The sequence below is a fragment of the Physeter macrocephalus genome, chromosome 11 (genome assembly GCF_002837175.3).
Source record: "Physeter macrocephalus isolate SW-GA chromosome 11, ASM283717v5, whole genome shotgun sequence".
NCBI classification, from domain to species: Eukaryota; Metazoa; Chordata; class Mammalia; order Artiodactyla; family Physeteridae; genus Physeter; species Physeter macrocephalus.
In genome coordinates, this window is record NC_041224.1 from 38600302 (window position 1) to 38619319 (window position 19018).

General features: G+C 41.1%; 1 protein-coding gene across 14 annotated transcripts in view; it reads right to left on the bottom strand.

The window, feature by feature from the left end:
- The window catches only part of MTHFS (methenyltetrahydrofolate synthetase), a 324398-nt gene that overhangs the window by 118097 nt on the left and 187283 nt on the right, over nt 1-19018 (bottom strand). For 12 of the 14 annotated variants that reach the window (XR_008618542.1, XR_008618540.1, XR_008618541.1 and 9 more), the window contains one exon: nt 4248-4336. Coding sequence is in view for 10 of the 14 variants with exons in the window: in XM_028496394.2 (XP_028352195.1) it covers nt 4248-4336 (89 nt within the window). In the remaining 4 variants the exon portion in view is untranslated. Of the gene's footprint in view, nt 1-841; nt 1318-4247; nt 4337-19018 lie in introns of those variants that run through there. The other 2 variants (XM_055087883.1, XR_008618543.1) reach the window with 2 other exon arrangements.

Below are 19018 nucleotides of genomic sequence, written 5' to 3' on the forward strand. Positions count from 1 at the left end.
TTATTCTTGTGTGTGGTGTTAGGGATTGTTCTAATTTCATACTTTTACATGTAGCTGTCCAGTTTTCCCAGCACCACTTATTGAAGAGGCTGTCTTTTCTCCACTGTATATCCTTCCCTCCTTTATCAAAGATAAGGTGACCGTATGTGTGTGGGTTTATCTCTGGGCTTTCTATCCTGTTCCATTGATCTATATTTCTGTTTTTGTGCCAGTACCATACTGTCTTGATTCCCGTAGCCTTGTAGTATAGTCTGAGGTCAGGGAGCCTGATTCCTCCAGCTCCATTTTTCGTTCTCAAGATTGCTTTGGCTATTTGGGGTCTTTTGTGTTTCCATACAAATTGTGAAATTTTTTGTTCTAGTTCTGTGAAAAATGCTAGTGGTAGTTTGATAGGGATTGCATTGAATCTGTAGATTGCTTTGGGTAGTAGAGTCATTTTCACAATGTTGATTCTTCCAATCCAAGAACATGGTATATTTCTCCACCTATTTGTATCATCTTTAATTTCTTTCATCCGTGTCTTATCGTTTTCTGCATCCAAGTCTTTAGTCTCCGTAGGTAGGTTTCTTCCTAGATATTTTATTCTTTTTGTTGCCGTGGTAAATGGGAGTGTTTTCTTAATTTCACTCTCAGATTTTTCGTCATTAGTGTCTAAGAATGCCAGAGATTTCTGTGCATTAATTTTGTATCCTGCTACTTTACCAAATTCATTGATTAGCTCTAGTCGTTTTCTGGTAGCATCTTTAGGATTCTCTATGTATAGTATCATGTCATCTGCAAACAGTGACAGCTTTACTTCTTCTTTTCCTATTTGGATTCCTTTTATTTCTTTTTCTTCTCTGATTGCTGTGGCTAGTACTTCCAAAACTATGTTGAATAAGAGTGGTGAGAGTGGGCAACCTTGTCTTGTTCCTGATCTTAGTGGAAATGGTTTCAGTTTTTCACCATTGAGAACAATGCTGGCTGTGGGTTTGTCATATATGGCCTTTATTATGTTGAGGAAAGTTCCCTCTATGCCTACTTTCTGCAGGGTTTTTATCATAAATGGGTGTTGAATTTTGTCAAAAGCTTTCTCTGCATCTATTGAGATGATCATATGGTTTTTCTCCTTCAGTTTGTTGATATGGGGTATCACGTTGATTGATTTGCGTATATTGAAGAATCCTTGCATTCCTGGGATAAACCCCACTTGATCATGGTGTATGATCCTTTTAATGTGCTGTTGGATTCTGTTTGCTAGTATTTTGTTGAGGATTTTTGCATCTATGTTCATCAGTGATATTGACCTGTAGTTTTCTTTCTTTGTGACGTCTTTGTCTGGTACAACACATTTTTAAATGAATGAATGAGATCTGCTTCCTTGGTACTCACTATTTTATCAGGAAATGTTATACCTACAAACATAGTACTCTAACCTGGACAGTTAGTCAAGGTTAAGAGGAACATATAATTGATATGGTCTTTTTATTTGAAAAAATTGCTATCAGTATTTATCAAAATAAATTCTATTTAAAAATTATAATAAATGAGATGCCATTTATGGCAAAATTTGTCTTTTAAAGGAACATCCCTGCACACCTGGAGATGCATTCCACCTCTCACTACATCACAGATGACTATTTCCAATCTGACTCCACCCAGAATTCTTGCTACTTCCCACCTGAAATTCCCACTCACAGAGCCCAGGAGCCTGTCCTTGTCCTCAGGACACCTGGGACATCTTGCTCCAAAATGGATCAGAGGCATCAGGACTCAGCAGAAAAGTGCCTCTTCAGGATTTGAACCCTCTGTTTTTGCAGCTGCAATATTGGACATCAAATTTCTTTACATCCCAGCTGTTTTATTGGACGTACTAACAAACAAACTCATATTTTCCTGATATGATTCACCTGAACTGAAACTAAACCTTTACTAACCCAGCATTCTACATGGCACACCTCTCTATGCTCATCAATAATAATCAGTCATTCACCACAATAACTCTCAATGCTTTTTCCTAGCAAGGAGCAATCTAAAGAGTCACCTTACAAACAATGGTGGCTACTAATTTATCTTTCTACTGTCCCCTTAAAAACACTGGAAATGTGCACTTTACCCTGTCAAACTGCTCTATTAAGAATTGAAAGAGGCAACATTGTGCAGAGAACATGGAGTTGCAATAGTAGAGATATGAGTGTGACCTTGGCAATTTACTTAACCTCTCTGAGATCCAGTATCTGAAAAAAATAGGAATAATACACCAACTTCATAAGGTTGATATGGTATGAGGATATAACCACCAGCGATTTTGACTTAATTATCCAGGTAGTTTCAAAGCATCTCCAGGTGATTGTAATGCACAGTCAGGGTTAAGAACCACTGGGTAAATTCTTCCCAAAAGTATTATCTCCATGACCACACTTCAGAAAATTTAAAATGACTTTTGAATATTAAAAGCGGGATTAAGAATATAAAACAACCTCTTTTCACCTGTGTAAGCAAAACGAGAATATGCTTAAGAATGGAAAATGCTAACGTTCATAGTAAAACTGTCCAACAACTGAGTTAAGAATGAATATACATACAGGGCTTTTGAGGAAAACTTTGTCTTCAACAAAGAACCCAGAGTTATATATCTGAATTATTATGTCCCTCCAAAGTAGTTACTACATGAAGATAAGCTATAAAACCTATTTTAATGATGCTGCCACTATGGAAAAATAAATTTATTAGAGAGAAATTGCCCTTTGAGACTGAGGTAGATTTATTAAAATGTCTTAAATGGTGAAAAAATTTTGATCTTTGGTTGCAGATTTAACTTCTGGAATCAATAAAGTATCATTTGAAATCAAGTCAGGTGAGTTGGTAGTTAACCAAGATGGGAGCCCTCATTGTAGGCATTGGGCCCAATGTCTCTGAGGGGCTCTTGCTACATATTATATCCCTCAGTAAACAGCATTCAACCTAGCACAAGTCACGGCTCAGTGATTGAACTTAAATGAAATATTCAATACAAAGACAGATTATCACAAGTGGCCTTGAAGGTCATTCTCAAAGAAAAGATTAGAAATGGTTGGAGCAATATTGACCTCATTACAATAACGATGTGGTTTTCCAGACAGGCAGTGTTCATGTCACATGTTTGTTACAAAGACCGTTTCAGTTTTTCCTAAACGTGTTTGGATTAAAGGGGAGTGACCCATGGCAAAACCATGGTATCACTAAGAGATGGTGGTGGCTGTGTCTTCAGAGCTTTCACAGGGGGACATTCATTATAGTAAATAACCCAAATTCTAGGTCTGACCCTTGGCTGTGCAGGCTCAGAACAATAACTACCAGTTTGTGGAGAAGAGGTCTGACTCTCGAGGCTGGACTCCCATTAATCAACATGATGAGAATGATGTATAACACCAGAATTCCAATTAGTTATGTTACAAAGAGAAGTATAATGGTTGTAGGGCCCAGAGACCTCTGGTAATTATGACCAGCACACTTTCTTTCAGAAAGCAGACCTGGGTGGGAAGTTCAGGTCCATCAGAAGGTGGCACAGTGAACAGGAACTTGAGATTGGGTGAATGAGTGAAGGCCTCAACAGCATCCAGTTGGGATAACCTGAGGATTATTTCTCACAATAGGGAGAGCCCTTTGGTGGGAATGCCACACTCAAGTTCAATGACCAGGATTGCTTCTCCCCCTTATTTAGGAGGAAATGGCTCAAGTTCACCTCTCCACTATCTTTTAATGTTCATTTCCACCACTGTCCAACTTCTTTTCTGACATATTTATAATCTATATTAGTACGTTCAGTCATGTTATATCAAATCTTGTGAGCCCTAAAAACAGGGTCTTTTTAAGATGACTTTGCACCTTTTGTTCTGGTCTACTGTGAATTGACCTTAATGCTTGACTCTTATTTCCCTGTTTCCCAAATTTATGAAGTTCAGGAGATACCTAGCCCATTATGTTCTGACAATACTTATAGTACCAGAAGTCTCCCATGTAAAAAAAAAATTTTTTTTCAGAAGAAAAATCCGTTAGTCTCTCAACAAATATCAATTGCACCAGATATTTTTCTAAATGCTGGCAATTCCATGGTAAACAAAACAGATAAAGACCAAAACCTCATGGGGCTTACATTCTAGTTGAAAAAAGGAAATAAATGAGAGAATAAATACTTATATAAAATAATTTCATATGGTGATAAATTGAAAATAAAATTAGAAACTCCTACTAAAATGTTCATTTGTAAATTAAGAGAAAATTCTTACCTCTGGGAGATTTTCAAGTCTACCTTACATGGTCCCAAGATGACTAGAAATATCGTGGTCAAAGTAGAAAAGTAAAAGGGAAGGTCCCACTAGAAAAAAAAAATACAGAAAAATATGAGATCAGGGACCTTGGAAATTCACATACCCATGACAATGAGAACAAGATCGGTGTGGTTCTGCAGTTTCAGAAATCTATGCCTGTGAATTTTCTCCCCGCTAGTGCTGCTTGTATTTTTGACAGTTTCCTCAGGATCTATGGCCTTAAATGATGCATGGAGATGGGGGAAAGTGGAATTACTCCTTTATGCCATACCTGAATTTAATGTCTTGCAGCAGTGCCCCAGATTTTTACTTTGGGTCTTGCAAAAGTAATATCTCTTGGGGAAGAATGGAGGCAAGAAGTACCTGAACATAGAACCATCATATTTAGCCTAAGAAAAAGGGAAGTGGCAGCCAGAAGTAATTATGATCGTTATAGCATGTATCATTTATTGAGTACCCACTATGTCTCACGTACTGAAGAGGCGTTTGCGTATTTTACCCAAAGACCCTGTGTAACCCGATATCCAGGCAAAGGCACATTCAAAGAAATGCAATCCAGTAGTCAAAAGAAATTTTAAAATAGTTCTGTTCATTACTTGCATTTGAAATAAACTCCTTAAAATTCCCTTTTGTCCCCTCTCTATTCTCATATACCCTCTGCAGTTCTACAGTCTCTTATCCCAGCCTCACCCTCCACTTCTGCACAGAATGCACTGAAAACCCGCCACCACTGGGATAGGCACTGGTCTCTCCTTTTTCTTCCCCTTTTCTGCCTGTTTTTCTGGTTCTCCATCTCTAACCATTCTCCTGATTCTAAATCACAGACACCCAGAGAGTCAGACAAGCAAGGCAGAAATCATCTTATAAGAAGGGGAATGGGTGAAATTGGAAAGACAAAGACAATATTATCTTTATTAAGTTGGGACAGAGGGAAGTAGCAGGAAGGCGGAAGGCTGAGAACATTCACATGTTAATAAGTGTGAGAAATGATTATAATTACGGCCCTAGTGAATCCCCTTCCTTGCTTCCAGCCCTTCTGCAATGAGACATCCCTCTCCTTAAATCTGGACTGGCCTTGTGATTTGTTTGGGTCAACAGTATGTGGCAGAAGTGATATTATGCAAGGTCTGGAATCTTGTCCTGAAGAAGTTTTGCAGTTTCTGGTTTTGCTCTTGGAACCCTGAGACCATCGTGCTCTGAAGAAATTCAGCCCAGCCTGTTGGAGGATGTGGAAGGAAACCAAACCATCCCAGCTGCCAGCCAACACCTATGACCAGACGTGTGCTTGAGGCCATCTTGGACTCTCCAGCCCCAGTTGAGCCATCAGACGACACAGTCACATGAGGGATTTCAGGCAAGACCTGAAGTAGAACTGACGAGATTGCCAACCCATAAAATTATAAGGAAGGAAATCATAGTTTGGGGATGGTTTATAACAGAGCAAAAGTCATTCACATATAAATCATTAGCTCGTGTAATTCTTACAACACAAAGTAGGTTATTCTTATTTTATAAATGAGAAACTGAAGTTCTGCAAAATTATGTATCTCATTCAAGGTCATAGAACTTCCAAATGATAAAACTAGCTTGGTATCCTGGTCTGCCTGCTTTCAAATCTCATTCTTACATGGTCCTTTGACTCCATCTCTGAGATCTATGAGTTATGTCTACTAAGAATCATTCCTTCTGTTAAACTCCTAGAAACTGATCACTGAAAAGTCTCTTAACATCTCCCCCTTCCCAGCAACTTTAGGACTTATACCTGCACATCCATACTGCTGAAAATCTGTACACTTTGTGTTTCACTTTGTGTCTCCATGGCACATTATATATGGTTAAAAGGGTATTGTTCAATTTGGACTTTTAAGGCATTTTAATGGCTGTCTAACTTCATTTTTGTTCATTTATTTACTCTCATTATTAGCTATCATAATTACTATCAACTGTTGAATGTTTACAATGGGTTGGACACTCTACTAAGCACTCTGCATGCATTATCTCATTTAATCCTCACAAAAACCCTACCATGTTGCCATTGTCACCCCCGTTTTACCAACAAGGAACCTGAGGTTCAGAGAGTCATACAGCTAAGAAGTGTTGTAGCTGGGACACAAACCCAGGCCTGTCTGATGATAAAGCCTGTGCATTTAACCAGTGGATTGTACTCAGTGGTGTTCTGGTAAGTAGTTTACAGCTGGCTCTATGAGAAAAAGAAAGCCATGATTTGTAGCTTTTGTGATTCCCGTGGTATAAATACTCGTATTATCATTGATGTCAAGCTAACTGACTGACTTCACTGAAGGCAGAGTTGGGGAAAGCAGAAAATCTAGAAAAGCCCCTAACCCCACCATCCTCTCCAACAGACAGACATGGCTTATGACATGGGAGGTGCAAAAACTTGGCTGACAGCACAGCTGGCCATCTTGAAGCAAGAAAGCTGATAAAGAGCTGTGGCACAATCCAGAAAACGTAACCAACAGTCAGACGTCCCAAAGATGTTTCTGTTTTCCCGTGACACCCTGCCTATTCACTGGCCACTGTTATGGCAGACTATGTTCCAAGAAGCATCACATGAATCACCTAGTCCAAAGCTTTCAAAGCCCTCAAAAGACCCCTCATCCAACCTCCTTCTCTGAATAAACCCCTTTGTCCTCATCACCAGGGTATTGGCTTCATGGGTTGGGGATCCCAAAGGAGCTGAAATGAGGGAATGGATTTCTTTCTTTCTTTTCTTTTTCATAAATTTATTTATTTATTTATTTATGGCTGCATTGGGTCTTCGTTGCTGCACGCGGGCTTTCTCTAGTTGTGGTGAGCGGGAGCTACTCTTTGTTGCAGTGCGCGGGCTTCTCACTGGGGTGGCTTCTCTTGTTGCAGACACGGGCTCTAGGCGCTGAGGCTTCAGTAGTTGTGGCACGTGGGCTCAGTAGCTGTGGCTCGTGGGCTCCAGAGTGCAGGCTCAGTAGTTGTGGCACATGGGCTTAGTTGCTCCGCAGCATGTGGGGTCTTCTTGGACCAAGTGCAGGCTCAGTAGTTGTGGCACATGGGCTTAGTTGCTCCGCAGCATGTGGGATCTTCTTGGACCAGGGCTCAAACCCATGTCCCCCGCATTGGCAGGTGGATTCTTAACCACTGTGCCATCAGGGAAGTCGCAAGGGGGTATGGATTTCTATTTGAGTCAGCATGGGGCATGGACACCCAGAAAGTGCAAGTCAAGTCAAAGAAGCAGGAGAGGAAATATGGCCTGATATCTAAGAGTGTGAACTCCAAAATCAGAGAAATCTGGATGATTCCCAATTCTACTTACTATTAACCATGGGACCTTGGAAAATTAATTTAATTTTTCCATGCCTCAGTTTCCCCACCTATAAAATGGAGATACTAATAATACCTTCCTCATAGGGTTATGAGAAATACATATGCTAATGTACATAAAGATCTTAGCACAGCTCCTGGCCCATGAAAACATTCAGTAAAGAATAGTTCTGAGGGACTTCTCTGGTGGTCCAGTGGTTAAGACTCTGAGCTCCCAAAGCAGGGGGCACGGGTTCAATCCCTGATCGGCGAACTAAGATCCCGCATGACGCATGGCACGGCCAAAAAAAAAGAGACACATTTAAAAAACAAAAAAGAATAGCTCTGAGCATTATTAGCTACTACTCTTTAGGGAATGCTGAAGCTCAGATACCAAGAAGATGAAACATAAGTACTGAATGTGATCACCAAGAGCAGAGTGGATGTCAGGCTACAAAATCAACAATGGAGAGTTTTAAAACAAAGAACCTGATTTCAACTTTTATTTTAGCAGAAAACCCTGGCTGGCTTTAAGAGTACATTAGACCAGAGAAAAGGAGACCCCTGTCCATCCAACCGAGCGATCATGAAGGCTTGAACTAGGAGTGGAGATGGTAGGAGAGTTTTGAGAGGAATACCAGGGATGTTAACAGTGAGAGAGCTTCCAGTCTCTGGTGAGGGCGGTTAGGTAGATGGTGAGGCTGCGGGAAGCACAGGAAGGCTGAGGGTGTGTCTGATGAGGAAAGCTGTGGCCATGGTAGGTCAAGATTATGTGGCAGGTGGCTGGGGAGGTGAGTCTGGAGCACTGGAGGCGGAATCAGGAGCCATCGGGCCAGCCAGGGGTTCCTATCTCCTGCAACCAGCCACCCATGGTTTCTCCTTCAGGTGCCAAAGCTCTTGCCAACATTGATCTAAACCTCAGTAGAGCATGGAGTGCTGAAAAACCAGCAAAAAGGTAAAAGAGTTCTTGGGCTTCCCTGGTGGCGCAGTGGTTGAGAGTCCGCCTGCCGATGCAGAGGACACATCGTGGGTTCGTGCCCCGGTCCGGGAAGACCCCACATGCCGCGGAGCGGCTGGGCCCGTGAGCCATGGCCGCTGGGCCTGCGCGTCCGGAGCCTGTGCTCCGAAACGGGAGAGGCCACAACAGTGAGAGGCCCGCATACCGCAAAAAAAAAAAGGTAAAAGAGTTCTTGTCTGAATAAATAAGGAGGTGATGAACAGCAGCTGCTGGAAAGATAACAGCTTTACATGGTGGTAAATAGGATCTTGTAGAAATTTAAAAGTACAGAAGTATTTTAGAACCACAGCAAAACCTCTGAGATAGCAGTAAATATAACAGAAGTCAAAGAAATTAGAAAACCAAGATTCCATTTTAGGAAGAATTTTTTCCTGTAAAATAAGTTTTCCATTTTTTTGTGTATATGAGAAGATTAGAAAATGACCGAAAAAAGGAAAGAAGGAGAAAACTGTAAAACACAGTTTCATACAAACAATGTAGTTATAAACATTTTAGAATTGTTTTCTTCCAGTCTATGTTTACTATGTGTAAAGTTCTTTTCTTGTATAGTTGAAAAAATATATATGTATTATATGCATAAATACATATAATACATACATATATCTTTGTATTTTGCTTTTCCACTTAACATTATAACAAAATCAATTTTTGTAAGAATATACAGGACAATTCATTCAACAGAAAAACTAGTCTTAAAATAGACCATTTCATATAGAAGAATTTATCAAATTATAAAAGGAGTGTTAAAAAACAATGCGAAAGGGAAGGTTTATCAATAAATAGTGCTGGAAAATTGATTAGCAATTTGAAAAAAGCATTCATTTAAGTCCCTATCTTCTCCCTTGCACTAAAATGAATTACTGGTGGGTTTTTTTTTTAAAGAATTTTTTTAATCAAATACAAAAACTAGAGCAAATAAAATTAAATATTTATTGGACTTCTGGAGAAAAAGGACTGTCTCCTTTCTAAGCTAAGACTTGGTAGAATAAATCAAATGTAAATTACAAAGGATTAATATCCTCTCTCCTTTGAGAACTCAATCAAATCAATAAGAAAATCACTAAACCCCTAATGATAAAATGGTGAAGGCCATAAACAGACAAAGGAGATAGTCAACCAGTCAACAAACAGGAAAATGTGTGACTCCAGTAATAATCAAAGAAATGTAAACTAAGCACAATGTTACCTTAATTGTTTTTTTACCCATTAAATTACCAAGCTTTAAAAACTGTACTCAAGAAAGCAATCAGGAGAAACTAGTTATGCTGTAATAACCACCACAAAAAGCAAGGGACTGAAAACAGTGATTGACAAATTTTTTCTGTAAAGCGCCAAAGAGTAAATATTTCAGGCTTTGTGAGCCATACAGTCTCTGTTGCAACTACTCAACTCTGTCATTATACCACAAAAAAAGCCACCATAGATAATCCATAAATGAATGGATATGGCCCATTCCAATAAAATTTTATTTAAAGAACAGGAAATGAGACAGATTTGGCCTGCAGGCCAATAGTTTGCCAACTCCTGGCTTAATTTTTTTTTTTTTTTTACATTGGGGTATAGTTGCTTTACAATGTTGTGTTAGTTTCTGCTGTGCAATAAAGTGAATCAGCTATACATATACATCTATCCCCTCCCTCTTGGACCTCCCTCCCACCTCCCCCCCCATCCCACCCATCTAGGTCACCACAGAGCACCAAGCTGACCTCCCTGTGCTATACAGCAGGTTCCCACTAGCTATCTATTTTACACATGATAGTTTATATATGTCAATCCCAATCTCCCAATTCATCCCATCTCCCCTTCCCCACCCCCCGTCTCCACACATCCGTTCTCTACATCTGTGTCTCATTCCTGCCCTGCAAATAGGTTCGTATGTACCATTTTTCTAGATTCCACGTATATGCATTAATATACGATATTTGTTTTTCTCTTTCTGACTTACTTCACTCTGTATGACAGACTCTAGGTCCATCCATGTCTCTACAAATGACCCAATTTCATTCCTTTTTATGGCTGAATAATATTCCATTGTATATATGTACCACATCTTCTTTATCCATTCATCTGTCGATGGACATTTAGGTTGCTTCCATGTCCCGGCTACTGCAAATGGTACTTAAGTTTTATTTCTCCCTCATGCTACATGTACATTACAGGTCAGCAGGGATGTTCAGTTCATTATAGACACTCAGGGATGAAAGATGCTGGAGGCTCCAAATCCACTTCTGCTTCTGCAGTTACTTTGTCAGGGGAATTCTAGAAAGTCACACACAGACAATTCAATGCTCTGACCTAGAAGTGACATACATAATTTCTGCTCACATTCACTGGCCAGAACTCATCATCTGGTCCTGCCCAACCACAGGGGGGCAGGAAGATCAGGTTTCCTTCTAAGCAGAGCTGGTTACCAGTGAGCAGCGCTAATGATAACCTCACTTGGTACTAGTAAGGATGAAGGGAAGCAGTCATCATCATCTTTGGCTGAATTTGGATGGTTGTGCATATGCAGTAGCATTGCCTGGCGTAGCAAATCAAAATACAGGACAGCCAGTAAACTTCATATTTCAAATAAACAACAAATAACTTTTTTTAGAATAGACATTCCCAGCCACTCCTTTCTGCCAACTTGCATTAAGTGGCAGAAACTCTGTCTGCCATGTTGGGACCACCATGCTGAGGATAGCGGAATGAAACAGCAGCAAGATTTCAGGTTTCTAAAACTACTCATACCAAGTGCTGACTTTGTGCTTGGCACCTGCATCGTGCTTGAGAGCAATCGTTTTCATTTTACCAGAAACAGAGACTAACAGAGTTTAACTAACTTGCACAGATCATAAATGTGGCAAATGGTGGATCAGAGGTTGGATTCTTAATCTCCATGCTATATGGGCTCCCTACTAAGCTATCAAAGGGAATGTCTGGGAGATGCAGGGTTCTCCTCCTCAGTTTCCTATCAGTGAAGCAAAGGGGCACACCAGGAGGTCTCTAAGGGGCCCCTGGTTCTGACAGCCTCTGAATCAAGGATGCTTTGAAATCAATCATTTCAACACAGAAGCATTGCAGGACAAGAGATGTGTATTTTTGAGAACTGTTCTAGTTTAACCAATATCATCACCAGTTTTGGTGATTTCAAATGATTAACTGTGCCAAATCCAGTGACTCACTTATACAAGAGAAAGTGCCTGCTCGGTGGAAGACAGTAGGAACTTCGATGTGGAGACCTAAAGAAAGACCCCATGTGTTGGTCTAACCTGGGAACCAGACCCCCTGGAACTGACACCAAGCTCATCCCTTAACTAACTACGAACACTCAGGCAAGTTACTTATGCTTTCTGTGTCTCAGTTTCCTTCTCAGCAAAAGGGAGGTAATAAGAGACAATGCCTCGCAACGTTCTTATAAGGAGTAAAGGAGATGATACATAGAACGCACTTAAAACACATCACCTGGCTTATACATTACAAATAAGTAAACAAAAAAATAAATGATAAATAAATGCTATACTTTATTATTATCGTCTTCCTCCTGAGTTCACTCTCCTTGTTCCTTCCTTTCAGCTTTTGACCCTTTGACCCTAGAATGACCCAGTAGATTTGAACATCGTACTTGCCCCGCTAAGACTCTGGCACCTATTTTTAAATGATGCTGGCCCTAGCTCCATCTCTCCTGCTAGGATAAGACATATTTCCAGGGCTCACCTAGGATCACCCCAAACCCTGACTTTGGCTTTATACATCTATTGTGGCCCCAGAATCCCATATATGCCCCCCTTCCCTGAGCTGCAGACAAAAACCCGTCCATGCCTAGTTTGGTCCCATAACTAAAGATTCCCTCGCCTGAGGCAGGCACTGATTCAGGGAGTGAAGAACCCAGCAGGGAGTAAACAGGCAGTCTTCCTGCCCTTGAGAGTGACAATGCAGGTGGCAGGTAATAAACCATCAGGGACACACCTGTCAGGTGGAGATGAGTCCAGAGGGATACAGTGACCACCAGGGTACTATTTTTGCAGACAGTGTGGTCAGAGTTAAATGACAAAGTTCATTTTGTTCTGCGACGTACAGTGAAGAACCAGACTTCAGCTGCTACTTGGAAGAAGACAGCTGCGTGTACCACACGTGGAGAAACAGGGAACATTCCATACTATGAGAAAGAAGTCTTTCAAGGAAGTCTAGGAGCCATTTAGCTTTTCCAGTGGGAGTACATGCTCACGGAGGCTACAGCCCTTGTTAAGTATCAGGGCTTGGATCCTAGTCAAATCTGTCTACTGCTAGAACCCTAGAGGTTTCAATGGGACCGGTCATCTGTGGTCCCTAGGTTAGTTGTATGGGACTCCATGGCCATATCGCAAGTCAGCATAAAGCTCTTGGCTTAAGAAGCCACCTCAGGATACCGAAGCCAGGCTCCCAAAGCAATGTGGGCATCATCTCCACGCGGGAATATCTGAGCAAAGCCCTCTTGATTCCTTGAGGACATCTGCAGCGGGTCCTTATGAACCCAAACCACAGAGAAGGTGCCTCCTTTCAAATCTTCCTCGTCCTCCTCCCCCTCCTCCTCTTCTTCACACCTCTTCAGCAGCAGCACACAGAGGGAAGAAACCTGATCTCTGAGAATCTTAGGTAAGAGTATGGTTTCTGAGGGCCCACTGGGACTGCCTCACCTTCCCTGAGAGAAGTGACCAAATGCCAGTGTTGGACATTGACGCTGAGAGGAACCTGGGGGAAGGGCCTTGGTGGAGGATCCCTGTCTGCAAAGCCCAAGACGCAGAAACATCACAGCCTCCCAGCCTCCTCCCTGACCCACACAGACTCATCCCCTTCAAAAAGACAAACTGATAGGAAAACACCGACATGCTTCGTAGAGCCTCTTCTTATTCTAAGCAGAACAACTTCATCTTGAATTGGCAAAAATAAAATAACATAAAATAAGTTCGTAAGGGAAGTCATACGTAGCCAGGGGCCTTGGGGGGAAGGGGACCATAACATGCCCAAGGGCTTCCTGTCGGTGAGGTTGGCAATCATTTCAGAACACAAAATGCATTTCATTCATAACCAAATTAAAAGGCTTCAAGCTCTGTGAGTAATCTTGGGCTGGTCTCTCTCTCTCTCTCTTTTTTTTTTTTTTTTAAATTATCAGTCTCCTAATTTAACCATCTGGAATTCTTCTAAAAGTGCCATCTAATTCAGCATTTAGAAATGAAGCACTTGACTTTAAATGGGAAAACTTCCATTTCATTTTGAAGACAGAACTCAAGTTCTCTTATTCTGCACAAATCACAAATATGTATGCTTAGCGATGGTAAAGGTTAACTCCAGATAATTCATTTCACACATGACAGAAGACATGTAAATGTAATGAACTGACTGAAAAGCCTGAAAAATGCACCCTCTCTCTAGGGTCCCCAGGTCCTAAGATATCTTTTCCAATCATGTGGAATGTTCGGCCTCGTCTATACTAAATAATATTCAGGTGCAGGGTGACATGTAGTGTGTGATGTAATCGTGGGCTGAGCTACTTGTCCTGGTCCTGCCAACACAGTTTAAACCAGTCTTGGTTTCTTGATCTCTAGATTGGAGCTGAAAATGAACCTCACAGTGTTTTTATGATGCTCAAAATTTAAATAAAAGCATATTCCTACATTCCTGGGAAATCTCAAAGCACTATATAAACGTTACTTTCCAAATAAGTATAATTCTAGGGTCTAAGAATTGGAGGTCCCAAAGAGCCATGGAGGTAGGAAAGAGGTACTTGAGTCCCCTTACTAACTCAGCTGTCATTTGGTAAAAGCAAACTCTGTGAGAGAAGGCAGTGGAGCCGGTCAACTGCTATGTGCAAGAGAGCCAGGACTGGGAGACTGGTTACATGAAAGGGATTCAGTAAATAAGTCAAGATATTGCAGGTAACTGGAGCCAGGTTGCTCACTGTCAAAGAAAGGTGGCAAAGAGAAAGACTAGAATATATCCTGGGGCAGTGGATTGGAATTGGAGTATCAGTGTGAATTTATGATTTTAATGGAGAAAAAGAGATAAACGTCTTAGCCCCCCAGGACCTCAGAATGTGACTTTACTTGGTCACATATCTCTTGACCGTGATAATCAAGTTTAAATTAGGTCATTAAAGTGGACCCTGATCCAGTGACAGACACAGGGAGAATATGTCATGTGAAAATAAAGGCAGAGGGACTTCCGTGGCAGTCCAGTGGTTGACTTTGCCTTCCAACGCAGGGGGTGCAGGTTCGATCCCTGGTCAGGGAGTTAAGATCCCATGTGCTTCGCAGCCAAAAAGACCAAAACATAAAACAGAAGCGATATTGTAACAAATTCAATAAAGACTTTAAAAATGGTCCACATCAAAAAATCTTTAAAAAAAAAAGAAGAGAAAGGCAGAGATTGGCATGATCCTTCTACATGCCAAGGACCACCAAAGATTGCCAACAAACCATCAGAAGCGAGGAGAGAAGCATGAAACAGATTCTCTCTCATAGCCCTCAGAAGGAACAAACCCTGCCGAGATCTTGATCTCAGACTTCCAGCCTCTAGGAATTATGAGAATTAATTTCTGTTGTTTAAGCCCACCCAGTTTGTGGTACTTCGCCAGGGTAGCTCCAGCAAACTAATATGATATATGTGCATGTGTATGTACTTACATATACATATTTCCTAGCTCTTTCCCTTCAGAGGGCCAAGACCTCCCAGACCACAGAAGGTCTTCCAGATCTTGGCTTTTTTTTTTTTTTTTTTTTTTTTTGCGGTACACGGGCCTCTCACTGTTGTGGCCTCTCCCGTTGCGGAGCACAGGCTCTGGACGCGCAGGCTCAGCGGCCATGGCTCACGGGCCCAGCCGCTCCTCGGTCTGTGGGATCTTCCCGGACCGGGGCACAAACCCGCGTCCCCTGCATCGGCAGGCGGACTCTCAACCACTGCGCCACCAGGGAAGCCCCCCAGATCTTGGCTTTTAAATACCATTCTTCACCAAACAGAGCAGGACTCCATGAAGAAATGGCTAAGTCCAAGGCTGACACAAAGAAAATACAAGATGAACCTGGAACACCTTGATATGCCAGAAAGTCAGGAAGTACTCAAAGAATGATGAGCTTATCTCAAAAGGACACAGAAGCTAGCCTGAAAAGTCTCCCACTCACCAAAGATGGAAAGATTTGAGCATCAAAATAACTGATGATAATAATGGATTAGATTCCCTTGAATAAAATAAGAATCCATGAGTCTGCATTGATATAAATAAATGAATGAATAAATGCATAAAGGGAAAGCTCTACCTTATAGTTGAATGCCAACTAATAAAGGTAGAAGAAATGATGGAATTAGAAAACACTACAGTGATAATTATTTGGGCAAGAATCATCAGTAGATGCAAAAATCTGCGAGTAAAAGTTTGATGAGGAAGAAGATATTTACTTATTCCCAAAGAACCTCTCCATAAAATACATTTTAATCACTGAGCACAAAGCACTTATGAATTTATACACACACACACACGCACACAAATATATGGGAAAGAGAGATTCAGAGAAAGCATGATAACACATATGCAGTAAAATGTTAATAATGGGGGAATCTGGGTGAAGTTAGTATATGGGTGTTCATTATATTCTTGCAACTTTCCTGTCAATTTCAAAACTATTTCAAAATAAAAAGTTAATTTAACAAAATGGGACACACACACACACACACACACACACACACACACACACATACCTACCTCAGGATGGTATGAATGTTGTGATATGCTGACCACTTCTCCAGATCTTCAAGGAAAGCACAAGCCTTAGGTCCAGCTGCCTTTTCCAAAAGTGGAAGGAGATGGGCACGTGGATATTTCAGGAGAGATCCTTTCTGCCTGTGGTCAGTAGTGAGATACCACTGTCCATCAGATAATCCCTTGCCTTTGGAAGTGTCAAAGCCAGCTCCTCCACCCCAAGATAAATATAGCACAGACATCATGTAAGTGAATAGAAAACATGTAGAGGATAAGACTGAGACCTAGGCGGAGCCAGAGAATGAGGCTCCTCTCAAACCTCTCCTGCTGACAGATACAGGTGGGTGAGCCCATCTATGATGGTGCTACCTGAGGTAAGGGCCTGACCTCCAAGGTCTATTGCTTCATGTTTCCCCAGGCACTATCTGAGGGAAACTATAAAGCAAAACATCAAGGCATATTGCTAAGATGCAGAATTCAAAAAGATGAAGGTTAAATTCAAAGAGAACTTAACATTTACTTGGCACTTTTCTTATGTAACAAGAAGGCAAGAGGTAGCTGGCTGCTGACATTGATCCAGTAGCTTTAAGATCATAGAGCTGAAGTCTCTGAGATTTACTTGGCCTTTCCCTCATGAACCCAAAATAACCGCTGCAACTCCAGCCATCACATCTGCATTCCAGGCAAAAAGAAAAAGCACATCAGTTGAATTTGTTCCTCAATAGACAAGAGAGCTCTTAGAGAACAAAATGAAAGGTAGTCACAATGACTGATGACTCACTCCACTGTCAGAGAAGGGAATTGTTGTTTTTCCTATAAAGCATGACCAGTGACCACAGCATGCTGTTTTGCCTTCTTTCCTTTTCTAAGATGAGGTTTTGTTGTGGTTATCCAGTATAGTAATTAAATTATGTTTCCTGCAAGTAGTAATGCATGACAGAGGCCTAAGCAGTGAAAACATTTAATTATCTCACATAGCAAGATGGCTGGAGGAAGTGAATTCTGGTTTTGGTGAGCAATTCAAGTATACCAGCAAAAACAAAGCTCTTTCTGCTCTGCCATTTGCAGTAGGTTAGCTTCTTTTTCTTAGTTGTATAGTACTGAGATATAGTCTCAGGAGAGATTTTCTCTCTCTGCTGGGGGTTTCCATGCTGGGAAGATGTGAATCTGAGGCCTTTGGAAGCCAATTTCCCACCACATGAAAAGAGAGCGTTAGCAGGAGAAAATATTCAAGAAAGAGCCAAGACTCAGAACAAGAGACAGCGCCCTGGCACCCCACTGGCTGGAAGTTCACCTCCAAGTATCCCTGTTTCTGTGCCCATGGGTCATCTTCCTTTTTAGTCTTTCCTCTAGTTTTTGACTAAACAATTGAGTAGTCCAGAATCCCACTTCCGTGTACAAACACCCCAAAACTAAAAGCAGTGTCTTGAAGAGGTAGTTGTACACCCAAGTTCACAGTAGCATCATTCACAATAGCTAATATATGGAAGCAACCCCAGTGTCCATAAATGCACTCATGGATAAACAAAATATGGCATATACATGCAGTCGAATATTACTCAGTCTTAAAAAGGAAGAAAATTCTCACACATGTTACAACGTAGCTGAACCTTGAGTGTGTTAAATGAAATAAGTCAGTTACAGAACGACAAACACTGTGTGATTCCACTGATACGAGGTCCTTAGAGTAGCCAAAAATCACAGAAACAGAAAGTAGAAGGGTGATTACCAGGGGCTGGAGGAGAAGGGAATGAGGAGATGTTTAATGTGTATTAAGTTTCAGTTTTGCAAGATGCAGCGTTCTGGAGTTTGGTTGCACAACAATACAAATGTACTTAACACTGCTGAACTGTACACTTAAAAATGGTTAAGATGGTAAATTTCATATTATGTGCATTTTGCCAATTTTTTTTTAAATTTTAATGAACTGAGTGGTGTTTCTGTCATATACAACTAAAAGTTTCCTGACTTTAAAACCCCCAATGTAGGCGGCCCAGGTTCAATCCCTGGTCAGGGAACTAGACCCCACATGTATGCTGCAACTAAGAGTTGGCATGACACAACTAAGGAGCCAGTGAGCCACAGGTAAGGAGCTCACTTGCCTCAACTAAGTCCTGGCACAACCAAATAAATATTTTTTAAGAAAAAGAATAAAAGGAGGAGGAAGAGGAGGAGGAAACATGCTGTAGAGAAAGAAGAGAACCGATTGGAGAACCCCAACATTTAAGGTCAACCTGGAAAAAGAGTAAGAGTGTAGATGACCAGAAGAAGTCTCCCAGAAATGAGGGTGATGAGCCAGGAGAAAATGATGGCAAGGAATCCAAAGCAAAAAGTATCAGGATTGAGGGGATTTGTCAACAAATTTGAGTGGCCTTCTAGAGGCTAAATAGTGCAAAAACTGAAAAGTGTCGATTGGATTTGACGATTAGAAAGTTTTTGCAGAGCAGAAGCAAGAAGAACTACAATCCTGCAGCCTGTGGAACAAAAACCACATTCACAGAAAGATAGACAAGATGAAAAGGCAGAGGGTTATGTACCAGATGAAGGAACAAGATAAAACCCCAGAAAAACAACTACATGAAGTGGAGATAGGCAACCCTCCAGAAAGAGATTCAGAATAATGATAGTGAAGATGATCCAGGACCTCAGAAAAAGAATGGAGGCAAAGATCGAAAAGATGCAAGAAATGTTTAACAAAGACCT